This window comes from Symphalangus syndactylus, chromosome 8 (genome assembly GCF_028878055.3).
Source record: "Symphalangus syndactylus isolate Jambi chromosome 8, NHGRI_mSymSyn1-v2.1_pri, whole genome shotgun sequence".
NCBI lineage: Eukaryota > Metazoa > Chordata > Mammalia > Primates > Hylobatidae > Symphalangus > Symphalangus syndactylus.
In genome coordinates this window covers 27,220,705-27,247,618 of record NC_072430.2, presented here as the reverse complement: position 1 = coordinate 27,247,618, position 26,914 = coordinate 27,220,705, and the positions used below count along the sequence as shown (strand labels likewise).

The 26,914-nt window shown below is 41.4% G+C and overlaps 1 protein-coding gene across 9 annotated transcripts in view; it reads right to left on the bottom strand.

Annotated features, from left to right (window-relative positions):
• Positions 1-3,009: 3,009 nt before the first annotated feature.
• EFCAB11 (EF-hand calcium binding domain 11) overlaps positions 3,010-26,914 on the bottom strand; it is a 169,818-nt gene continuing 145,913 nt past the window's right edge. For 5 of the 9 annotated variants that reach the window (XM_063644051.1, XM_063644054.1, XM_055288458.2 and 2 more), the window contains one exon: positions 13,705-13,904. In XM_063644051.1, the coding sequence (XP_063500121.1) occupies positions 13,897-13,904 (8 nt within the window). In that variant the 3' untranslated portion in view covers positions 13,705-13,896. Of the gene's footprint in view, positions 6,300-13,704; positions 13,905-26,914 lie in introns of those variants that run through there. The other 4 variants (XM_063644050.1, XM_063644053.1, XM_063644056.1 and 1 more) reach the window with 2 other exon arrangements.

The following is a 26,914-nucleotide window of genomic DNA, read 5'->3' as shown; positions in this document are numbered from 1 at the left end:
TCCTGGCATCTCTGATTGAAATAAATTCAGCACCTCCTGTCCCACAATGCCTCATGGCCATTTTGGTTACCTGTTGCAAATATTCTCTATTCATGTAGCCTAATTTGAGACCCTTTTACTAAGAAGGCAAAAACATTTCCAATCTGTTTGGCACCCATGTTATAAAGTATCAGACCCACCAAAACACAAAAGGTCTTCATTAATAATATATGGAATATGAACTCTGTAGAATATTTCATTATTGCATTCTTATTAACATAACATTGTTAATCTGTTGCTGCTTTAAGAAATTCATATGTATGAAAGCCTTGTATATTAAGTTATTGCTCAAACTAGATATTTTTTTATGAAAGAAATGTGGTAGAACTGAAAACATCAATTTTAAATTAAAATAAAATCATTCTCCCTGTCTTATGCTTTGATTTTCAAAGCAGCTGCTCTTTCAGATTAGCACCGACTTTACTTCCATATCAGAGGTCAAAGGTAAATATGCATGCACCCCAGCCCTGTCTCTCCTGACAGACATGTGAAGTAGAGCTGCTCCAATGTCTTTTTTTTGGGTGGGGCAGGGAGTGGAAGGGAGCTGAGGAAGCAGGGGCTGACGGAGCGGAAGGTGAAGTGTATGGCTCTGTGAGTTCTTAGTTACAGCACTAAGTCAGCCACAGGGACTGTAAGATTCTGGAAGGCATCTTCATAAAAATGCAGAACTGGAAGATTCTGCAGGGGTCAGCTAGTTAACCATTTCCCAAGATATGATCCATGGCATGTCATTTCTTTATGATGGCGCCCTCTACATACACACACATACACAGGCACCCACATCCAATGTGGTTCCATGGTTCATGAAATAAATCTGAAACTCTGCACATTCTACTCATTTCTTGGAGTGCCATAATGGACTTCAGCATTTCAAAAGTTCTGTGAACCCCTGTATTAAAAAATACCCATTTATCATCTTTGACCAAGTATTTCCCCAGCTTCCCAGGCCATGACACTCTCTGCTCATATAATGCTAATTCATGTATAATGGTGCAATGGAACAAATGTTTGTGTCTGTCCAAAATTGGTATATTGAAATTCTAACCCCCAGTGTGATGGTATTAGGAAGTAAGGCCTTCAGGAGGTAATTAAGTCATGGAGTCCTCATGAATGAGAGCAGGGCCCTTATGAAAGAGACCCCAGAGAGATCTCTCACCCCTTCTACCATGTGAGGACACAGTGAGAAGAAGGGTGTCTATTAAGCAGGAAACAGGCCCTCCCCAGACACCTAATCTGCTAGTGTCTTAACTTTGGACTCACTAGCCTCCAGAATTGTAAGAAATAAAGGTTTATTGTATAAGCCACCCAGTCAGTGGTATTTTTGGTATAGCAACCCGAATGGACTAAGACAAATGAGGAGTGAGCAATCTTATCCAAGTCAACCACTTCACCGAAATTTATGAAGAGGAGGAAATTGAAGCCCAAGAAGTGGTCGACTTGCCAAAGAGTACAAGAGATAGGAATTGAGTGGAGCGCAGAATTCTGGCTTTCTGATTCTTAGCTCTACACTGTACCATCTTGCAGAGAAATTTCCCTTTAATTCATCAATGTACCAAGATCTGTCATTTATGAGGCACTGTGCCAAGGATTAAGGACACTGGTCCCCAGGGAAGCTGGGGAAATACTTGGTCAAAGATGATAAAATACAAAAAAAGACACATAGCCTTAGCCTTTGGGAAGTTCATGATCAAGAGTCAGAGACAGATATGGAAATATGCCAATCACACTACAACATGGCTTCTGTGAGATTCCAGAAGAAAGTATGACAACCCCCTAAAGGAGCTAGGAGAGTTGTCCTACAGGGGGTGATGTAGGCATGGGGCCTTGAAGGATGCTATAGTTTGTTTTTCTCCTCCAAAACTCATGCTGAAATTTAATTGCCATTGTAACAGTATGAAGATGTGGGACCTTTAAGAAGTGATTAGGCCATGAGGGCTCCACCCTCTTGAATAGATTAATGCTGATATTTAGGGAGTGGGTTCATCATCAAAAAGGTACGTTTAACCCCCTTTTCTCGCTCTCTCATCCTCTTGTTCTCTGCCATGAAATGACATGGGAAGAAGGACCTCACCAGATGCTGCCCCTTGATCTTGATCTTGGACTTCTCAGCCTCCAGAACTGTAAGAAATAAATTTCTGTTCTTTATAAATTACCCAGTCTCAGGTATTTTGTTACAGCAGCACAAATGAACTAAGACAAAGGATGATCAGGCATTTTCCAGGCAGTTTGCTGCAGTGTTTGTCTCTCCCTCAATCCCTTTCTAAGGAGTTCCCACAATAGCTGTCTTACGTGGGGTACTGTTTGCACACATCACCATGCTAGTGCCACAGGACTCTGTCCGCTGATTGGACCAGGATGGGCTGCTGATCCCAGAGCAGTCAATCTAAAATCTGACTAGCATTGCGCAGGAGCACCCAGGGAGTGCTGTCTAGGCCAACGGAACTTGCTGCAGTGATGAGAATGTTCTATTCTGTGCTCTTCAGTTTGGCAGCCACTAACCACATGCAGCTATTGGACAGTTGAAGTATGGCTCGGGATATGGCTGTTCAGCGGTGAACTAAATTTTAAGTTTTATTTAATTGTGTTAAAAATTAAAATTAAATAATGACATGCACTGTTGGCTACTGCATTGGACAGCACAGCCTCAGACTGATAACAGATTTACTTGATGATTCTAATTTAAAATACAAGTTGTCTTAGATCTACGATTTTAAGTTGAAATCCAAGCTTACAAATAGTGTTGGAACATTCAAGAGAACTAAGACAATAGATTACAGAGTTTAATTTACTATTCTTAAAAACTTGTTGAAATACATGGGAAGATGTCTTTGTTCACTGAAGAACCAAAGGTCTTAAAAGAGAATTGATTGAAAGATTTGAAAGATTCAGAATAAGTCTTCTGGTCACAGTGAAATTAGCTAGAAATCACCAAAGAAAACTAGAAAACCCACAATTTTTGAAAATTTAACATTTCATTTCTGAACAGCGCACGTGTCAAAGAAGCAATCACAACAGAAATTAGAAAATATGTTTTATAATTATAAAGAAGATAAAATGTATAAAAACTTCTGAGATGCAGCTAAAGCAGTACTCACTGGAAATTTATAACCTTAAATATATATATTAGAAAACAAATACTGGAAGTCAATGATCTTAATTTCTCAAGCAGCGAAAAAACAAAGAGCAAAAAAGAAAGGAAATAATAATAATTAAGAGCAGAAATAATGAAACAGAAGACAAACAGAAAAGAAAAGCAACAAGACCAAAAGTTGGCATTTTGAAAAGGTTAATGAAATTGATAAATTCCTAAAAAGATCAATCAAATAAAGTGTGATGGTTAATATTAAGTGTCAACTTGACTGGATTGAAGGATGCAAAGTATTGTTCCTGGGTGTGTCTGTGAGGGTGTTGCCAAAGGAGATTAACATTTGAGTCAGTGGACTGGGAGAGGCAGACCCACCCTCAACGTGGTGGGCACCATCCAATCAACTGCCAGCACGGCTGGAATAAAGCAGGCAGAAGAAGGTGGGGGAAGCCGACTTGCTGGGTCTTCTGGTCTTCATCTTTCTCCCGTGCTGGATGCTTCCTGCCCTCCTTGGAACATCAGACTCCAAGTTCTTCAGCTTTTTCACCAGTGGCTCTCGGGCCTTTGGCCATAAACTGAAGGCTGCACTGTTGGTTTCCCTACTTTTGAGGTTTTGGTACTCGGACTGAGCCATGACCAGCTTCCTTGCTCCTCAACTTGCGGACGGCCTATCGTGGGACTTCTCCTTGTGATCATGTGAATCAATTCTCCTTAATAAACTCCCCTTTGTATATACATATATCCTATTAGTCCTGTCCCTATAGAGAACCCTAATATAGAAAAATAACTGAATATATATTTTATACATGCAGGTAAAATGTATGGAAATGTAACAGAATTATGAAAGACACCTTAGAGTGATTCATACAATTTTCTGGATTTATAAATAGAAGAATAGGATCTGTCTATAAAGTAAAAGCTTAAAGGAAGAATTAGGCTTGTTAACCATTACAACTTTAATGTAGAAAACATGAACTTTGTAAAATCACATTAGTCCCTGAGTAATCTCACAATGACCATGCTGGTTTTCCAAGGCTATGACTCAGTGCCAAGCTGAGGCCAAGCCACCAGGACTGCAGAGAGAACAGGGGGAGGGCTCCTCCCAGCATGCGGGTGTGCGCCACTCATTAGCAGCCCTTTGGAGACCTGCTGCAGGGCGAATCTAGGAACTACACCTTATGGGTGGATGGCACCTTACAGTTTTCTCAGCACTGTGAGAAATTACCAAGTTCAAAAGAAGTAGAAAGGCCTTTCTTTTCAATAGATCCAAAGCTAAGGGATTTCTTTCCTGGAAATGTATATTGAAAGCAGTATAATAGAAAGCTGGAGACTTTCTTTTTTTGAATGTTTTCAAAATGCAAGTCAAAAATACTTTAAAATATATGAGGTCTCTTCTTTGTCAGAAACCAATCCAAGTCATATAAGAGGCTGTGAACACACTTCCCTACGGCAAAGGCCTGACCACATTAGGGAGGCCATCGTTGAGGGTGCAGTCAGAGGGTCCTATAAAGGTGCTGTAAGTGGCCGGGCGCGGTGGCTCAAGCCTGTAATCCCAGCACTTTGGGAGGCTGAGGAGGGTGGATCGTCTGAGCTCAGGAGTTCGGGACCAGACTGGGCAACATGATGAAACCCCATCTCTGCTAAAAATACAGAATTAGCTGGGCGCGGTGGAGCATGCCTGTAATCCCAGCTACTCAGGAGGCTGAGGCAGGAGAATTGCTTGAACCCAGGAGCGGAGGTTGCGGTGAGCAGAGATCGCGCCACTGCACTCCAGCCTGGACAGAAGAAGTGAAACTCTGTTTCACAGACAAAAAAAAAAAAGTGACGTAAGTGGTGCTTTACACACGTTTTTTGCTAAGTATTACATAACATTATTCTGAAATGTACTCCTTTTTCCATATTTTTAATTGACACCTTCAACTTTTATTATAAATTTAAATAGTGGAAAGGTATAGAAGTTCCACCGTAAAGTAAGATCGGATTTTTTTTTTTTTGAGATGGAGTTTCGCTCTTGTTGCCCAGGCTGGAGTGCAGTGGCATGATCTCGGCTCATCACAACCTCTGCCTCCCGGGTTCAAGCGATTCTCCTACCTCAGCCTCCTGAGTAGCTGGGACTACAGGCATGCACCACCACATCCGGCTAATTTTTTGTATTTTTAGTAGAGACGGGGGTTTCTCCATGTTGGTCAGGCTGGCCTTGAACTCCCGACCTCAGGTGATCCGCCCGCCTCGGCCTCCCGAAGTGCTAGGATTACAGACGTGAGCCACTGCGCCCGGCCAGATCTGAATTTTTAAAAAAAACTTTTTACTTTAGAACAGTTTTAGGTTTACAGAAAAATTAAGATAGTATAGAAATTAATATATATCACGCACTCGGTTTTCCCTATTATGAACATTGTATGTGCATGATACATATGCTGCAATTAAAGAGCTAATGCTGGTACATTATTAACTAAAGTTCATACTTTATTCAGATTTCCTGGGTTTCCCATAATGTCCTTTTCCTGTTCTAGGATCCCATCTAGGCTATTGCATTACATTTAGTCACCATGGCTCCAGAGGTTCCTCTTGGAGTTTTTTTTTTTTTTTTTTTTTGAGACGGAGTCTCGCCCTGTCGCCCAGGCTCGAGTGCAGTGGCGCAATCTCGGCTCACTGCAAGCTCTGCCTCCCGGGTTCACGCCATTCTCCTGCCTCAGCCTCTCCAAGTAGCTGGGACTATAGGCGCCTGCCACCACGCCCGGCTAATTTTTTTGTATTTTTAGTAGAGACGCGGTTTCACTGTGGTCTCGATCTCCTGACCTCGTGATCCGCCTGCCTCGGCCTCCCAAAGTGCTGGGATTACAAGCGTGAGCCACTGCGCCTGGCGTCCTCTTGGAGTTTCTTAGGCTTTCTTTGTTTTTGATGGGCTGGACAGTTTTGAGGAGGATTGGTCAGGTATTTTGTAGAAGATCCATTCACCTCTTAAGAACATATCTTGGTTGCTTCTAGTTTTTGGTGATGATGAAGAAAGCTTCTATAAACATTCATATGCAAGTTGTTGTGTGGATGGAATTTTCAAACCAGTTGGGCAACTACCTAGGAGCTTGATTGCAGGGTCATGTGGTAAGACTATGTTTAGCTTCGTAAGAAACTGCCAAACTGTCTTCCAAAGTGGCTGTACCATTTTACATTGCCCCTAGAAACAAATGAGAGTAGAAATTATCCAACTGAAACAGGGAGAGAAAGGAGGAAGGGGAGGAAGAGCATGAAGATGTGGTGGAGAAGAACAGAGAATGAGAGATGTGTCAGATAATATTATTGATATAAAATGCATACAACTGGAGTTTGAGAAGGCCATTCTCTTCAAGATTGTGATAAATGGAGTATTTGAAGAAATCATGGCCAAGAGATCTCTATGTTTGATGAAAGACATAAAGTGTTCTGGAATTTTGGTTTCAATTTGTAGTAAGGGGGAAAAATCTGCTCATAGAAGTTTGAATGTCAGCCAAAGAGCAGGTCAGATCGAATGAACTTTAGATGGTCCAATATATGCAATTCTAGGAATTAAGGAAGGAAAGAAGAAAGGGAACAAGGAAGGAAAAAAAGAAAGAAATGAACAAATCCTATCCCATGGGCCGTCCAAGACAAGTAGCAATAGTGAAAGCTTGGTAAGGAAATGGACTCAAGAACTCTCTCTGACACATTTGACCTTAGAAAAGTTATTTAAAATTAAACTTGGCTTCCTTATTTAAAATTAAAAAGATATTCAAACCTGACTTCTACCTTAAAATGACTGTTGCTATGACAATACACACAATATATTTCCAGCCCCTTGGTCAAAAGTTTTTTCTATAAATTCAGTATTATTGGAATTGCTCTTTCTGAAGTCACATACTTTAGCCAACTTAACTGTTTTGCTCTCTGTTGAAATTTTTTTCAAGGATCAGTAAAGCATAAAATAGGGAGTATATTTGGATTTCAGTTTATGTTTTCACATAAATTAATCTGCATTTTCTCTGAAGTTAGAATAAATCTTTTTTATTCACATTTCTGAGTATTTCATCAACTTAATAATCTAAGAAACATTTCGATTGGACACTCTATATTTTATTATGTTAAATTGTTTTAAGCTACTTTTCAATCCTTGTGGCCAATCCAATTTAAGCCTGTTTTATAAGAAAGGTTACTTTGTGAGCTGCTATTCCTAATGCCATTGAATTTCAATTTGAGTGTGTATATGAATTTTTTAACTGACTAGTTCTGCAGTTCCAAACAAATTTCTCTAAAGTTATAAGCTACAAAAAGGAAAGTAGTCAACAGTTCATTTTTATTAATCCTAAATTACAATTCTGTAAGTGAGGTGTGAATACCAAGTAGGCTGATTGATGAAATACAGTTTAGAATTTATATATATAAGTAAGCGTTGCTCAGTGGGAATGCACACCTATTTCAAAGATGCTTCAATTGTTCGCAGCATTTCTGAAACTCCTCTTTGAATACTGCCTTTAGAGCTTGCAGCACATTTTAATCTTTGTCTTTTGAAAGTGGGTTTAATAACCCAAAGTAATTTTGGTTAAGTTTGGTGATGCAGAAGATGGAAAATAATTTTATTTTTTTGAGAAAGAGAAAGAGTCTCACTCTGTTGCCCAGGCTGGAGTGCAGTGGCACGATCTTGGCTCAACCTCTGCCTCCCTGGTTCAAGTGATTCTCCTGCCTCAGCCTCCCAAGTAGCTGGGATTACAGGCATGCGCCAACATGCCTAATTTTTATATTTTTAGTAGAGATGAGATTTCACCATGTTGGCCAGGTTGGTCTCGAACTCCTGACCTCAGGTGATCACCCAACCCGGCCTCCCAAAGTGCTGGGATTACAGGCATGAGCCACCAAGCCCAGCTTGGAAATTAATTTTTAATACCTACTATGTGCCAAAGGCTTGTCTTGGATTGTCCAGTGAATCTGGGCAAATTCATTTTAGACTGAAAATGAAGAGTCACCATAGAATGTGAATCAATGTCATAGATGATTTTCCCACTGCAGGTAATAATGTAGCATTGTAGGAAAGGCATATGTTTTCAGTCAGGCTGACAGGTTTGAATCCCCACCCTGACACTCTTCTTCCATCACCATCACTTAGCCTGAATCAAGTTACTTAGATTTTCCGGGACTGTTTCCTCATTTATAAAAGAGGATGACTAATATCTATCGCAATAATTAAAAAAAAACCAAATATACAAAATACCTGGCATAATTAGTCCCCCTTCCCAAGGTGACAAAGTGAAGGGAAAAATACTCATTATGATGAAGATGATCCCGGATGTTTTTCAAAGTGAGTTTTATTATTTTATGGTTGCATTTTCCTATTATCTTGTCAGATATTCATTCCAAGAGTATTTGTTACTCCTCTATTTTGGGCAAAGATGTCTTGTTTTTGGTGTATTTAGGAGAAGGGACTGTGTGTGTGTGAGTTTACCTGGTTGTGGGGTGGTATGGCAGAGGTAGTTGTGAACAATGGGACTGAAAATATAAATTGATACCCAATTATGGAGGGCTTTGAATGGCATATTACAGGGTTCGACATTATCCAATAGAAAAGATGGCCACCGAAAGCTTTTGAGCAGAGACAAAGTAATTTTGTCTGTGCTTTGGGAAGATAACGGACATGCTAGATTAAAATTTGTTGACAGCAGGGTTTGCTTCTTACTTGCACATCTTTTACTCATCTTTATATCAGTGAGTAGAAGAAAAAATGACTAGGTGGAAGGATGGAAGGGGGAATAAGGACAAAGGCAGAATGATCAGGAGGGGATGGAAGACAATGCCGTGAAGGGTTTACAGAGCCAGGCTCAAAAGGATTCAGCAAGTGTCTGGATGACGGAGCTAAGGAAGATGGGGGAGGCTTGAAAAGAACTCTGCGGCAGCTGGCTTGGATGACAGCTCTGGGCGGGGGGATGGGGCGGCAGCTAGGAAAAAGAAACACAGAATGGGAAAATCGTTTTGAAAATGAGAGGAACAATGAGTCTGATTTTAATTCAATGAGTTTGCATGGCAGTCCGATAGGCAAATGAAAACACAGGTCTGGAGTTGAGCTGAGGTCAAGATAAAGATTTGTTTGTAGAGTCATACCCATAAAGATAATAGCTGAAATCTTGGTGGTGATGAAATCATCCTTGGAGAATGTGTGGATCAAGAAGAATGGCCAAATACAGGGCCTTGGAAAATGCTAATACTTACGGGATGGCTGTAGGAGAGGAAGCAGGAAAAGACAGAGGGGAAAAAATGGGCACAGAAATACCAGGAGAGACCCATGTCATGGAAACTGAAAGGGAAGGATTTCAAAGGTGCAGCTGTCAGGGCAGACCCAGGAGAAAGGACAAGTATGATGAGGTTGGAGAAGGGCTGGTGCGTTTGGCCATTCATTAGCAGCTCACTGGTGACCCCTTTGAGAGCTGCTGCCACGGGGAAGATGGAGCTGGGTTACAGGGAGAGGGCAAGTTGGGGCAGGGGAATCGTAGACAGAAGGGGGCAACAGCTTCTGCTTCCACCTTCAACTGCTTCTTCTTAGTCTCGTTAGAAGACTTTTCTCTGCTGTCCTAGTAAATGTTAACGTTGCCCAAGACTCTGTCCTTGGCTCGATGCTTACAACAGTTAGGGTTCTCTTGGTTTCAAATAACAGAAAGCAACTCCAGCTGGCTTGAGCAGAAAGATTTATTGGGAGGATACAGGGTTACCTCACAGGACCCAGAGGGTTATGACTGGGCCTTGGACACAAGCTTTAACCAGAAGCCAAGCACCACGGGGCTTCTTGTCTCCTTTCCTGTTCCCCTCTCAGTGTCCTTTTTTTTTTTTTCTCCACTCTCAATGCCAACTAGCTGCCTTGGGTTTCCAGGTCATGTGGTAGAAAACATGTGTGTCACTCACTCCTGAGTCAGACACACTTACTCAGCCCCTCAGAGGGGCACTGCTCTCTCTCACTCATGCCCACTCTTGGTGTTTCCCAAGGGAAGAGATTGAGTTGGTCAATAGATGTCCACCCTTGGGCCACTCAACTGAAATCAGATCAACAAAGTCGCTCTGCACAGACAGTAGCATGTGGACTGGGGACAAAGACAGGGACTAGGACCTGGAAGTGAGAAGCTGGGGAAAAAGCTTACAGGATGAGGATTTGGACTGGGCCCAGGGCAAGTGAAAAGAAGGGGAAGGTGACATGAGTGGCTTCTCATTCTCTCTTTCTGTATTCACCCTGAGAGCCTGGATCTTCCTAAGTAGCAAATCCGAGGAGCACTCTCCCTCCTAGACTATAGTTTACAGCTAGACAGACATACGGTTTTCTTCTAAGAAAGAAAATGGGATGTCTGCTCAGATCTTACAAACTTGCCCTCTCTGCGACCAGCCCTGGGTACACCTGGGTGAGTCCCCAGTGGCCATGTCCATACCCCCTGGGTGAACCAGAGTTGATTGCTCCAGGGGGCCAGAGCCTCTCTGTGGGGTCTCTAGACTTGGAACTGGATGAATCGTGAGCCAGTTCGTTTTCAGGATACTATGAGGCTGTCTGTGACTAGGGGAGAGAGGCAGAATCTGAAGGTGCTGGTATGGTTGGTTCTGGTTATCCTGGAAACCCACTGCACCACTGCTGTCTCTATGTTAGTTCTATCAGATAGCCCAGTGTTTTCCAGTACATTCTCTTGCAGTCTAAGCTAGTTTGGGTGGTTTTCCATCATTGAGACAAAAAAGAGCCTTGACTAGTCCAGGGTCAAGTGAGTTGCCCAACAGCTATCCCCAACTTGGCTTCTTGCCTGCCGCATCAACTGGGGGAAATGACCCCTCCCTTTCCCTTGTCATGTTTCCCGGGAGAAATGAGGTCTGAATAGTGACTGGTATAAGAGGTTATGGCTGTCTGGAAATTCTGAATAATGCCACTTTGTTCATGTATTACTCTAATTTTGATATTTTTAAAAATCTGAAGTATGCATCATTTATGTTCTGAGATCAAGATCAACGAACGACTCAATTATTCAACTTATGATGAAAATACTTGCTGAACAAAACTCTACCCAAAATCAGAAAGGAACAATTCATCAACTTTTCATCAACTGGAACAAGTCGTACATAAACACAAAAGCTACTCAATGATACCATTGAGCCACTTTGTTTTTGAAATAAGATCTTATTTTTACTTGATTTTCAATGTCTTCTTCATTTTAGATAAAGTTTAGTTTATTAGGTTTTGAATAAGACTTTATTTTTTAAACAAACTTTTAATTTTAGAATAGTTTTAGATTCATAGAAAAATTGTGAAAATAGTAGAGGGTTCCCATATACCTCATCCAGTTTCCCCTACTATCAACATTATATATGAGTAGGATACATTTGTCACAATTAATGAACCAAGAGTGATATATTATTATTATTAGCTAAAGTCCATCCTTGATTTGTTTCTTCTACTCAATGTCTATTTTTTTTTGAGATGGAGTCTCGCTCTGTCACCCAGACTGGAGTGCGGTGGCACCATTTCAGCTCACTGCAAGCTCCGCCTCCCAGGTTCACGCCATTCTCCTGCCTCAGCCTCCCGAGTAGCTGGGACTACAGGCGCCCTCCACCACACCCAGCTAATTTTTTTTTTTTTTTGTATTTTTAGTAGAGACGGGGTTTCACCATGTTAGCCAGGATGGTCTCAATCTCCTGACCTCGTGATCCGCCTGCCTTGGCCTCCAGAAGTGCTGGGATTACAGGCATGAGCCACTGCGCCCGGCCAATGTCTATTTTTTATTCCATGATCTCATCCAGGATACCAAATGACATTTAGTTGTCACATCTTCTTAGGCTCCTCTTATTTGACAGTTTAAAACTTTATTTTTACTGGCAAGGCATGGTGGCTCACGCCTGTAATCCCAGCACTTTGGGAGGCCGAGGCAGATGGATCACTTGAGGTCAGGAGTTCAAGACGAGCCTGGCCAACATGGTGAAACCCCTTCTCTACTAAAAATGCAAAAATTAGCCAGGTGTGGTGGTGCACGCCTGTAATCCCAGATACTCAGGAGGCTAGGACGGGAGAATCACTTGATCCCGGGAGGCAGAGGTTGCAGTGAGCTGAGATTGCGCCACTGTACTCCAGCTTAGGTGACAAAGTGAGACTCTGTCTCAAAAAAAAACCCATAAACATTTATTTTTATTAACATTACCTGCTAATAATTTGTATGATAATGATGCTTAATGTTTCTATATTACAAATTAACAATTTTACTTGACCTTTAAATTTTAACACTTAAAAAGTGAATTATATTAAAAGTTCTTTGACTAATGTTCATGTTATGCATTCCGTACACTTATAAATAAGAGTACTGATACCAGTATTTTGGAATTACCTTCAATAAATGCTGAGTGTCCAGCATTGCTGTTCTTGCTCCAGTACAGCAGTTACTGGAGCCCAGCAGGACAGGCAAGGCATGGGGAATGTGAACACACATGGCTAAGGCTCTGGGTGCAGGACATGACTGCTAGGAACCAGGGGGTATGGAGCAGAGGGAAGCTGAGCAGCTCAAGGCTTGCTTCTCTGCGGTGAGACTCCCAAGCCTAGGCCATTCTAAAGGGTTCTGCAAACATGTCTCTTGCCCCCAGTACCCTTACCACTCTGTTCTTCCTCTGTATAAAGCCCGAGAGGGCTTGCTCGTGTTAGCCCAATCTGGTTTCTTTGTCTTGCACAGACAGTGCCCTGGGACCACTGTACAGTGATGATTTCGACTCAAGGACATTATCTTAGAGAAGTCTTTATATTTTTTTTTTAATTGAAAGTGTTTTTTTAGAGACAGGATCTTGCTCTGTCATTCAGGCTGGAGTGCAACAGTGCAACCATGGCTCACTGAAGCTTCAAACCCCTGGGCTCAAATGATCCTTCCACCTCAGCCTCGCAAGTAGCTGGGACTACATGTACACACCACTAAATCCAGATAATTTTTTATTATTAGTTTTTTGGTAGGGATGGGGTCTCGGTATGTTGCCCAGGCTGGTCTCCAATTCCTAGGCTCAAGTGATCCTCCTGCTTTGGCCTCCCAAAGTGCTAGGATTGTAGGCACGAGCCTATCTTAGAGAAGTCTTAAGCCTATGCTTCCCAAGGCCTGGCTCATTGCTTGGAACATAGTAAGTATTCTGTATGTGTAGGTGCTATTATTTGTTCAACCAATGTTGAGCAAATGAAGGAAACTGGCACCATTGGCAGAAAAAGGCTGCCCCTCTGCAGATATTAGGAGATGATGAGATTCAGGGTGGGATGGTGAGGACAATGAAGTGAGTGAGTGGAGCACCGTGGCCTGCAGTGTGGAGAGGGTAGGAAGCAAGAAGAGTGAGGAGGAAGGGGACCACCAGCGCCATCCCTAGCCCCAGCTCTAGCAATGGCGGCCTGACTCAGGGCTGCTGGCCACACAGAAGGAGACCCCTGGCAGCAACTACCTCTAGGATTCTGAGTTGCAAGTCCATCATCAGCATCCAAAAATTATAATTAAAAGTTTAGTCAATTACTTATTGCATGCCTGTGCCAAAATATCTCCCATAACCCATATATGTGTGTGTATATACATATACACCTACTATGTACCCACAAAAATTAAAAATTTTTAAAATGTTTAATCACAAGTCTGTAGGTCTGTAGCATGACATCATTAGCAGAGTCTGCTGACATTACAATCTATTGATCTCCCCAGAGTTACCAAAAGTAGTTCATAATAGTTAGGCTTCTTTCTGTCCATAGTTCAGGGCATATTCAAAGTCTCTAAAGCTGATGTGACCATCTGAGTCTCGATCTACTTCCCTGGAAAATGAAACAAAAAGTCATTTATACATTATTCTCGTTAACACCTATGTACCAAGAGCACATTAGAATCTTTATTTATTTGCATGTCTATGTGAGAGAGGAACCTATTTTATCTACTTGAAGGCTGAGATTGATGCCTGTTTTTTCATTGGTAATAAAGGTTTGCAGGAAAGAAAGGGTATTTATTAAAACTAACAGAAATAATATATTCCACATATTTAAAGAGATGAAGCCAAATATGCAGATTATATAAGAAAAAAAGAAATGGCTCTTTCTAATTATCTTACACATGTCTTTCTGTGATATGTCAAAAACATATGCAGGCCAGATGCAGTGGCTCACACCTGTAATCCCAGCACTTTGGGGGGCCAAGGTGGGTGGATCACCTGAGGTCAGGAGTTCCAGACCAGCCTGGCCAACATGGTGAAACCTTGTCTCTACTAAAAATACAAAAAATTAGCCAGGCATGGTGGTGGGCCCCTGTAATCCCAGCTACTTGGGAGAGTGAGGCAGGAGAATCGCTTGAACCCAGGAGGCGGAGGTTGCAGTGAGCCGAGATCGCGCCACTGCACTCCAGCCTGGGCGACAGAGCAAGACTCCATCTCAATTAAGAAAAAAAAAAGTGTGTTGGAAAGCATAACTGATGAGCAGTGGTGCCAACTCCTCTTTGGGGGCATTCTAAAACAATGCCTTACAAGTAGCTTCTGCAGTTGATGCCAATTATATTTTGTTCAAACATCAAATTTGTATCAACCATGACATTGGACTTTTTAAACCAAAACTGGCCCAAGCAAGAGAGCCACTAATCACTGTAATAGTTTTAAAGCAGGCTTTTAAAATATTGAATTCTAACATAAACTTTCTGAATATTTCATGCCAAAGTCTCTGAAGTCTATAATGGTTCTGGATAGAGTGATGATAATTTTTCATTCTTTTGAAGTAGAGAAAAATCCCTACTTCTCTGCCCCAGGGCAAAACCATGTTGCAGTGTGTTCATATAAAATGACTGCAGACTGCAGAGGCCATTATTCTTGTTACTTCTTTTGGTAAAATATACATGATGATTTCATGCTACACAGGACCAAAAGCATAGTGTCAGATCTCTTCGAAGGGATTAGAAATAATCAGTATCATGTTACTAACTACAGAATATAAATCATCCCTTTTATTAAATTAGATAATTGAGGATTCTTAATATTGCCTAAGTATTTTTTCCCAAGGAATTGGATTAGATAAACGGCCTTTTTTCTTTCCATTCTGAACTGGTATGGTTGAACTATAAATCTCAGAGGGTGAGTTAAGTGAATAACCTAGAAAAATAATGTTTAGAATAAACTGCTTCTGATAATATTTTGTGTGTATGCGAGTGTGCTTATTCACTTATTGAGATGCTGAATGCTTGTAGAGAAGCAAATCCCTTTTCCTGACTTTCTCAGTAAACAACCTCATTGTTATTGTATTAACTTTTTGTTTTTTGAGATGGAGTCTCACTCTGTCACCCAGGCTGGAGTGTAGTGGTGTGATCTTGGCTCACTGCGACCTCCGCCTCTCCGGCTCAAGCAATCTTCCCACCTCAGCCTCCCAAGTAGCTAAGACTACAGGCACACGGCACCACGCCTGGCTAATTTTTGTATTTTTTTGGTAAAGATGGAGTTTTACTATGTTGGCCAGGCTGGTCTCGAACTCCTGAGCTCAAGCCATCCCCTTGCCTCAGCCTCCCAAAGTGCTGGGATTATAGGCATGAGCCATTGTGCTCCGCCTGTTATTGTATTAACTCCTAATTTTTCTTGCTGCCTTTGCTAGAGCTTTCCATCACAAAATGAGTATAGTATAACCAAGCACTGTTAGAACTGGAAAGTTTATTCATAACGTGTGGGGTGGCATTTTATTCACATAATGAATGGCAGGGCATCATCATTTTAAATTTATATTTCAAATCAGACATGCTGAAACACTTTATGTCTTTTGACTTTTCGTCCTCATCACATATATACAAGCAGGTCTGGTCATCTCATGGACAGTGCAGAGGAAATTCAAGTTCAGAGCTATCATTTTAAAAGCTAACAAATACTGTTTTTCGTTGCAGACAGAATTGTTCTGAAGAAGGAAGGTCTCATAGCACCCACACTCAAATCACTGTGACAGAGAAGATGTCCAGTGGGTAGAATTAGTGACTGGCTGAGGAGAGGAAGGAAATGTCATCAGGTTAAAAAGCCCTCTTGTTTCTGTTACAGCATTCAACCCTAACGTGAGTTTGCTCTAGTTTTGAAACTAGAATGCGTTGTTTTGGTGTCATCAACAAACCCTCAGCACTAAAAAATTCAGCTCCCCCAACCCCCCAACCCTGACTCGAAAGAAACTTTAGGAGGGCAAGACCTTTGTCTTGTTTGCTGCTGTGGCCCCACTTCTTGCCCCACAGCAGAGGATGAATGTTGAATGAATGAATTTGTGGAATAAATGAATCTGAGGAAACAGCTGATAATATTATAGAAAATCTATTACCTCCTGGGAGGTACTAGGGAATTAAAGAAAGAAACTATCACCTCATTGTCTTTACCGAGTCTAAAAACACTAGTGGCTGGGCATAGTGGCTCATGCCTGTAATCCCAGCACTTTGGGAGGGAGGCCCAGGCAGGTGGATCACCTGAGGTCAGGAGTTCGAGACCAGCCTGGCCAACGTGGTGAAACCCAATCTCTACTAAAAATACAATAATTAGCCAGGCGTGGTGGTGGGCACCTGTAATCCCAGCTACTTGGGAGGCTGAGGCAGGAGAATTGCTTGAACCCAGGAGGCAGAGGTTGCAGTGAGCCAAGATGGTGCCACTGCACTCCAGCCTGGGTGAAAAGAGCAAAACTTAATCTCATAAACAAACAAACAAACAAACAAACAAACAAACAAACGCATGCCTGAGAAACACCTTAAGACCCATCATTCAGGGACACATAAGTAAGTCGATTACAGCTTCCATGCTCAACCACATTCTGCAAAACATAGACTAGGTACAGACAAGACCACATGAGAGACAAGCTTTGGAAAGTGAGGCTCAAAACATGGGGCAGTGGAGTGAGGGAACCCGCTGAATGCAACTCCTCTTTTACCAGACACAGGGATATAGTATAGACACATATACATACTATCTCAGAAATGGCTTTTCAAAGGAATTAAAGTTTATGCAGATGTAACAGAGGAGAATTAATTGTTATTAACAATAACTGCTTCTAGAAATGTAGGCCCAATGAAATTAAAGGCTTTTTTGGTGTGTTTGTTTTTGAGATGCAAAAGGGAGACCTGGAATTGATTTTGGGAGTAGAGACTCAAGAGAGCAGAACTGGGCTGGGCACGGTGGCTCACACCTGTAATCCCAGCACTTTGGGAGGCTGAGGTGGGTGGATCACTTGAGGTCAGGAATTTGAGACCAGCCTGGCCAACATGGTGAAACCCCATCTCTATTAAAAAGGCAAGAATTAGACAGGCGTGGTGGCATGTGCCTGTAATCCCAGCTACTTGGGAGGCTGAGGCAGGAGAATTGCTTGAGCCTGGGAGATGGAGGCTGCAGTGAGCTCCAGCCTGGGTGACAGAGCCAGATCCCATCTCAAAAAAGAAAAAAAAAAAAGCAGAACTGCTCTGTATTACTTGGTATGAACAATTTAGGGCCATCTGGGAGGAAGGAGATGACAAGCCAAGACATGAGAGGGTACAGGCACAGGGAGAGGCCATATAAGAACAGTCATGAAATTCCCCAATGATGTGATGATCAAAAGTCCTTCGATTAACTGTTACGTTTCCTATGTACTTCCAAATTGTTCGTATTACCTGTTCTAACCTCTCCCCTATCTTCACCAAGTGGTGTGCCAGGCACACACACTGTGGGGGATGATGACTTTGGGGTGTCAGCATTGAGTCAGGGGCTGAAGATTGAGTCAGGAGATGAGCTCTGTCTGAAAGTGCAGCAGACAGCAGGAAAAGCAAGCAGGGAATGGCAGGATGATCCATCCACTGAATTCTTTCAGAGAAATGAGAACTCAGAGCCATAAGCCTTCTAGGAATTTGCAAGAATCTTGGGAAGCGCTTCATAATCCCCCAGGTGTAGAATGGAGGTTCCAGGCAATACTCTATGGACTTCAAAGTACAGGAAGACCTCAGATGACACAGGATACATTCCAAATTTGCAGAACTAGACTCAGTCCATTCAGTTGAATTCCAACAGTTTTTAAATTTAAATTTAAATATTTAAAGTACAAATATTTTGATTCATTGTATTAAAAAGTGGTTATAGACCAGGCACGGTGGCGCACACCTTTAATCCCAGCACGTTGGGAGGCCGTGGCAGGTGGATCATTGGAGGTCAGGAGTTTAAGACCAGCCTGGGCAACATGGTGAAACCCCATCTCTACTAAAAATACAAAAATTAGCCGGGCATGGTGACGCACGCCTATAATCCCAGCTACTGGGGAGGCTGAGGCAGGAGAATCGGTTGAACCCAGGAGGTGGAGGTTGCAGTGAGCGCCACTGCACTCCAGCCTAGGAGACAGAGCAAGACTCCGTCTCAAAAAAAAAAAAAAAAAAGAAATAGTGGTTATAATTACTTTCATTAGCATGAACTTTAGCATTTTTCTCTCTCACATCCAGATTTTTTACACAAGATACTAATTGCTCTTTTTGGTGGCGCTGTGTGGGCTTCAACAGCCCAGACTGGATGCTTCCCTGACCCAGAGCTAAGAGGTCGCAACCCTGAAGGAGCCAGGGTTTTACACTGGGAATCTTTTATTAAGATTATTAATAAAAGGGTGGGAACGTATTGCTCTAATACATTCTGAAGGAAAACCTACCGTTTTTTAAATTTAAAAAATGTCAATAGTTGGCTGGGTGCGGTGGCTCAAGCCTGTAATCCCAGCACTTTGGGAGGCCAAGGTGGGCGGATCATGGGTCAGGAGTTTGAGACCAGCCTAACCAACATAGTGAAACCCCATTTCTACTAAAAATACAAAAAATTGGTTAGGCATGGTGGTGGGCGCCTGTAATCCCAGCTACTCGGGAGGCTGAGGCAGAAGAATTGCTTGAATCCAGGAGGCAGAGGTTGCAAGTAGCCGAGATCGCACCACTGCACTCCAGCCCAGGTGACATTGCGAGACTCTGTCTCAAAAAAAAAGTAAATAGTCAATGTTTCTCACAAGGAGTAAATGTTTCTTGTATGAAAATGTTGACATCATAACAATTTCTTAGAATGTTCTGAAAGTGGTTATTTCTTGGAAAATCATTTTTCTTGTAAAATTGTTCAGGAGTACCCCATGTCTAAGTCTCCAAAGCCAGGCTTCAGACTAGAGTATTTGCTTTTACCCAAGTTACTTAAAAAAAAAAAAAAAAAAGAAAGAAAGAAAAAGGAAATGGCTTAAATTTTATTACATTGAAACAATGGAATCTTTTCTATTAAAATGACATAAAGACTACGAAAGTGATATTTTTAAGTGGGAGCAAGAATACAGAATGGTATACACATCATCATTGCAATGTTTTCATTTTTTAATTTTAATTTTAATTAATTAATTTATTTAGAGACAGAGTCTTGCTCTGTCACTCAGGTTGGAGTGCAATGGTACGATCTCGGCTCACCGCAACCTCTGCCTCCCAGGTTCAAGTGATTCTCCTGCCTTAGCCTCCCGAGTAGCTGGGATTACAGGCATGCGCCACCACGTCCAGCTAATTTTTTGTAGTTTTAGTAGAGATGGGGTTTTGCCATGTTGACCAGGCTGGTCTCAAACTCCTGACCTCAAATGATCTGCCCGCCTTGGCCTTCCATAGTGCTGGGATTATAGGCGCGAGCCACTGCAGTCGGCCCCATAATTGCAATTTTATAAACACTTATATTCTTTTGGGCAGAAGCTGAAGGTTATATGCTACACAGAAACTTGTCTTATGAAGATGGTAGGGTTTTGGGTAATTCTGTCTTAAGATATTCCTTAATATTACTTATATCTTTTTCAACTGAAAGAATATTTTCTTTCAATTTAGTCTGAATTTTCCAAACAGTTGGCCTTATTTCAAATTGTATAAATCCACAATAGCTAGTGCTGGGCTTCTCAACGTCAGCACAATTGATATTTTGGACCAGACAATGCTCTGATATAGCAGAGAGGGGGCTGTCCTGGGCATTGCAGGACGTTTAGGCATCCCTGGCCTCCACCTGCTAAATGTTGGTAGGACCCTCTCCCACCCCTCATGCCCAGTCGTGACAGCCAAAAATGTCTCCAGAAATTGCCAAGTGTCCCTTGGGGAACACAATTACCCCAGTCGAGAACCACTGAGCCAGAGGAATCACAGTTTAAGGCAATCCTTTTGAACATTCCCGCTAAATCTATAATTGCTAATATAATTGCTTTAAAGACTTTTTCTTAAAAAAAAAGATTTCAGGGTCAGTTGAGGCACATGTTTCTCAGATCATGCAGATGATTGTCCCAACACGCTAAGGTTTTGAAATGAGCCCAGAGAAGACCCCACTGGAGAGGCAAACTCTTGCTAGTGGTAACAGGGCCTGTGACAGACATATCTGTGTTCCCAACAAAAGTACTGACAGATAGTAATTAGTTTGAGTCACTGTGATAATCACATGAGATTTTGAAAGTTGATGCCCCTCTGCCCGGCTGCCCCGTCTGGGAAGTGAGGAGCGCCTCTGCCCGGCCGCCCCGTCTGGGAAGTGAGGAGCGCCTCTGCCCGGCTGCCCCATCTGGGAGGTCTACCATGGAGGCCAGATACAATGTGGGGGCTGGACGTGGTGGCTCACGCCTGTAGTCCCAGCACTCTGGGAGGCCGAGGCGGGGTGATCACTTGAGGCTAGGAGTTCAAGACTAGCCTGGCCAACATGGTGAAACATATGAAAAATACCACAGACAAACCAACCAACCAACCCAGCGACAACAAAACAGGTCTACCCTGGAGTCATACTCTAATTGTTTCTATTTTCCTCCCTTTCTGATCCTTTATCCCACTTTCTTTTTCTTCCTCTTCCTTCTCCTTCATCAAATAGAGGATTATTATCATTGATCCATACAAAGTCCCTCTCTCATTTATTTTCTTTAATTCCCACCCCCCATTTCTATTCCCCGTTTTCCCATGTGCAACCTTCCTAATATGTTTGATATGCATCTGTTTGTTTGTATGTATTTTTAGAAAATGTTTATTGTTTTGTGTGCAAAAAAAAATTAATAAAATTCCTTCTAGTCCAAAAAAAAAAAAAAAGAAAACAATAAATCCGCCAGAGAACCTTAAAAAAAAAAAAAAAAAGAAAGTTGATGCCATTTTTGCTGCACCTGAAATGTGAATGAGAAATTTCATGTGGAGGCCAAGATTTAAGTGAGAAAAGTTTTCTTAGTGGAATTTTTGGGGTGGGGGAAAAGGGAGAGAGCAGTTTTTTCTCTTTGATTCTTTATGGAATAATTTAAACCAAAGTCAAAACTGCCATTATGTTAGGGACAAAGCTGTCATACTGACTGAACAGTGAAAGTAAAAATTACCCTCCAAGCAAGGAGCCCCTGCTGGGGATGAGAGGACCCGCCAATTGAAGATGTAATGATGACAGCCTCTCCTGCAAGCAGCCTTCTCTTCTGAGGAGCCCGCTGCTTCTTCCCACTGGTGTGCTTGCCTCTTTGTTGATGAGAGTCCTACAGGGCTCTACAGCAATTCAGCTGGTAATGTGTTTATTAATTTCACCTTTTTAAAGACGTGTGTTAAGAAAAGCCATTCGGATACACAGGAAAGACTAAAGAGATACGCAGATGATTTCTGGTCTTTTCTAGGCTCCGACATGACTTTGGCAGATGTGCTGCTTTCTCTTCGGTGTGTACTGGGGTCCCTTTGTGCCCGTCCCACGCTATGCAACCTTCTTTGACTCCAGCCATTGCTGAGATAGCCTCGCCCGAGCCAGTAACAGTATCCTTTGCTGTTTGGGACTGCTCTGACACCTGGGGTGGCACCCCCTACCCCCCAAAGGTGGAAGCATGAAAAAGAGTGTTAAGGCCTTCTTCAGGCACAGAGCAGGTGGAACCTCTTGACTGGTTTACACTCCAGCTCACTCTGCTGTTCTCTCTTTCCTTCACTGTGCATGGCTCCAGTCTCAGGCTGGTAATTAACACTTAAAAGCCTGTGCACGAAGGATTGAATCAATGTACCAAAGGAGCACAGGACTGTTGTGGAGACTGCACCCTTATGGTAGGAAAAGGCTGTGGCAATACCGAGCCTCACCTCTGCATCCCAGATGTCCACATGTGGGCAGAACAGAGCAGGTGGCACCCCTTCATCAATGCACAGAGCATTGGTCAAGCACCCCTTGACCAATGAGGCATGAGGACCAGGGGATAATAGCTCTCTGCTTTGGTGCTTCACGTAGACAACTCTGAGATCATTCTCTTGGCTTGTCAGAGGTTCTGGTGGGATCAAGCTCCAATGGCCCATAGTAGTAATGAGCTTGGTGACAGACACTTGCACTCCCTCATTCTCTGTTTCACAACAACCTGTACACAAGCCCTCATGAGGCTCTGCTTTCAAGAAGAACCCAGGTTAAGACACAACGGTAAGTTTATTTTGAGAGATGAAACTTCACACAGAGCATTTAAATTGCCATCAGCAATAGCATGTCATATCAGATTCTCATTCAAGTAAGAGAGATCTCACTATTTGAAAGAGATCAGATTATTCCTCTATTTGCAAAATGCTTTTTTTTTTGGAGGAAAATAAATATTGCCTTTAAGAAGAGCTCTGAAGTTTGAAGTTCCAAGCAATTAAAATGCCAGAGTTAACCAGAAAAAAAACACTGCAGCAGTCTTTTTACTGTCTAATATACATGTCTTATTAATAATATTTAGTCCATTAATAATAAATAGTATTATTGGACTTTAAGTGCTCCTTCAGAGTGAGGACAAGGTATTCCTGAATATAAGATTCTTACAGGGTCCTTTTGAATGCAGAGGTATAGTTATGATCTGACCATAAGCAAGTGGTGGACCTGGCTGTTTAGGATGAACTGTGAAGGATAAGAGAATGTCCAGATTAGGCCAGGAATAAAGAACGACATAAGCCAGGCAAAATGGTGGCCTCATTAGCACTCGGCTCAGCCTACTAGCCTAACAGTTCCATGGACATTGTTTGTTTCTTCCCCAACTTCTATCTTACCTGCTCTGTGCCATGTAGCAGCTGTGTGATTGTGGGGGAACAGACCCCCACCGCAAGCTCTAGAAGTGGGATCTCACTGGCCTTAACCAATGACTGCAATCCCACTCTCCTTGATTGGCTTAAGCCAGTTAACACATGTCATTCCTCCCCTGGCCACTACTGATTGGTAAAGAATTGGTACAAACATAATAAAGTCTAGGAATTTTGTATGCAAGTTGAGAAGCTCTTTCAGTGTGGACATCTGAGATGCAGAGGTGAGGCTTGCTATTGCAACAGCCTTTTCCTATCATAAGGGTGCAATTTCCACAACAGTTCTATGCTCCAATGGTACATTGATTCGATAATTTGTGCACAGGCTTTTAAGTGTTAATTACCAGCTTGAGACTGGAGCTATATACAATGAGGGAAAGAGTCAGAGAACAGCGCAGTGAGCTGGAGCCTAAACAAACCATGCCTGAAGCCTCCCCTGTGTCAAGACTCTTAGTCACTGACCCAATAAATTCCCTGTGTTGTTTAAGGCAGTCTGAAATGGATTTTCTGCTACTTGGAAATGAAAGCATCCTGACATCCTACAAAGGATTCTGTCTGAAATCTTTTCCAAACCTTGCAATATTTGGAACTTGATGGACAGACAGCAGATACTCAATGAACATAGTATTTTTGAAATGATTATTCCATTTTAAAGAAACCATAAATAATTTAGATTTCTCCTTGGATGCTAGCTCAAGATTCTGGTTTATTCTCCCCAGCTCTGCATTCTAAAGAAGTAACTTGCCTGTTGTATCCAACAGAAAGTTCTGCTTATGGTGCCTTAATTGTGATTCTTAATGCATTGAAGAGGCTATTGAGGGGACTAATACATATTTTCCCTAACAAGTGACGGAATAAATTCTCCAGTTCAAGAAAAAAGGAAAAATGGATGTAAAATACAGTCAGAGCTTACCAAAGTGATTAACTATAAATAATGACTCACTTTTTCCTATTTACTAAATTTTAAGAATGAGGAATCTCATTGACAGCTAGAAATATTTTAAAAGGAAGAAAATATAATTTCAGTATGTCATTTCGGATTATTGACTACTTGTAGACATGTGGATAAATGCAATCAACATATAGCCCAAGGCCCTGGGCTATATTTCCAGGAAATAATTTGATATTCCTTCTCTATCAAGTGTTTTAACAGAGCTGCTAATAAACAGGGATATGATCGTGTTTCTAACTTTGATTCTCTGGAAGAGAAATGACAATGTAAGAAAACAGCACAGATCAGACAGCTTTCAGGATAAAGTGCAAAAGTCAAAGTGAACATCTTTGAACTAATCATAACAAATCTGTTTCCTACACTTCTGAGTCCCGTCACTAAGATCTTCCATTCTTCCCCACATGCCGTAAATGTGCAACTACCACAGGCCCACTCTGAATATGACAGGGAGACAGTGTGGTCCAGCAGAAATCCCCCAGGAGGGAGCTCTCTGCTCAGCTAGGCTGCTGCCAAGCCCTGGGCAAGTTTCTCAACTGCTATGACTTTGAAGCTCCTCACTTATTAAGCTGAATGGCTAGGCTAGATGATTGCTAAGATTTGGTCCAGTTCTCAATTTTGATGAATCTAAGCTGGATCTTAGTTATACAACTAGTGTCTTTGTATGCAGAGAATTGGAAAATGCAACCCAACTCCTGTTAGCCATGTTTAGCCTTTTAAAAAAAAGTAGTTTGAACCTTTGACCCCGTGGACATTTATAAGGAAACAGAAGCATATATAAATGTAAAGAAAAAAGATCCTACCATCAACAATATGAAATATGAATGGAGATAAAGCCATTTCTATTTCAAATATATAATCACTTCAGCTGAGATACCCAGGTATCATCTTGAACTTGATTATGAGATAAAAGAAATGGGACAGAGATGGCAATCATTTAATCTCTTAAGAACAGCTATTCTGAAGAGCTTTTCACTCTATGCTCAATAGATTTCTAGCAGGTTATGATCTGGCTAGAAAGAAAGCATAATGATGAAGAAAATTATGTTTTCAATAACACAGGCTTTTTACAGTACAAGTCCTTCCACAAAGGAGGCAATAAAATGAACTCTGACCACTTTAACAGATGGCATAATGGCTCAGTGCACAGATGTGGCCTCTCTGAAAGCAACAAGTTCATCTCCTTGACTGGAGGTTTAGGAATGAGCTGAACTTTCAAGTGTAATGTAGGAAAGATTACATATTTCCATACAAGAAAGCTGAGTATTAGTGGGTTCAGAAGCTTGGAGAGATGGACTAGAAGAATAAGGCTTAATGAGTTTCATTTTGCTAATGCAACAAATAGAGTTGAAGTTGAAATGTGAACTATAAATATCAAGCCATTTGTAAATGCCCTCCTAATTACATTGTTAGCCATTGTTTAGACGGAAGCTTGCCTTTTAAAAAGCATACTTCCTCAGAGTCAGAAAATATCAATTGTCAAATAATGCTTATTTTCTTTAATAGTATAATATTTTGAGTGGGATATATTTTTAATAATACGTGATAGAAGGACTGTAGAGTTTTCTGTTTACTTTCTTTGGGAAATTTGATAAATCAAAAGTTTATCTGGGAAAATAAATATGCCATAAAATTCAAAATATTTTTAAAAATAATAATATTATCAAAACAAAAGATAAATCCTCAATTCAGTAATTAAAACAGTGTGATTATTACTCAGGAATCAATAAGAATAATGTCCAGAAATATGTATATATAGGAATTCTGCAAAAATCAAATGAGGCAATTCAAATGAGTGGGGATGGAATAGGTTGGCAGGAAAAGAAGCTAGGATAATTGGCTATCCATATGGGGATGGGTGGAGTTTGACTCCATGGTAGAGCCTGCTTTGTGTTCAACAAAATTTACTTCCCTCTCTTCCGGGAAACATAGCTAGACTACATTTCCCAGCCTCCCTTGCAATGAGATGCAACCGGGAGTCCTGGCAATGAATGTTAATAATACAATGATATAGGAACAAAGACTAGCCGTTGCTCCATCTAACTAAAAGCGTAATATTTCAAAGGCCTGTATAGGACCTTATAATCACCCTAGGGGCTGTGACATGGCCAGATCCTGAAGGATATTCTCATACAGTGTTAGCAAATAGTCACCAGTAAGTGAGTAATTTACTCTATAGATCTTGGTTATAGAAAAATTACTTTAAAATTCTGTGAAGACAGTTTTTTTTTTTTTCCATTAAATGAGAGTGCAGGAACTTATATAAAAATTAAAATTTGTTTCTAACAGCTTGTACTTTAGTTTTCAATAATCCATTTGGGAAAATAAGATTTTACATCTCAGCCCATTTCTCACTGATGCGATGTGCATCACTAAGCCACTAGGAAATTTGGCCTTAGTTCAGCATGGCTACAATAAATTATTTATGTTTTCATTTACAACATGCTCCTAGCATTTAAAACCTCTGGGTCTGTGGACAATAATACATGACATAAAAAATGAATAACATTTGATAATGAAACAATTTCCTCAAATTATCAAAAGCACTCGATTAATGGAGTCCACTCACAATAAAAAAGTCACACCAAGTGGAATGACCAAAAGGGCTTTTAACAAGAGAATTTCAGTCTAAAGAGATAAAGGTTCAGAGGGCCATATACAAGCATTTAGAAAATTATGAAATGCATGAGGAGTGTGAATGTGGGCAAATCAATCAAATCCTAGGATTAAAACTCAGGGACTCCAAGTGAAAGTTCAGAGGGGACATTTGAGGACTCAAACCTGGAAGTGTTTCTTCATCTAACAGTTAGAATTTGTTTTCTATCTCTGCACTAATTCTCAAAGTCGGTATGGAGATGGGAGAAG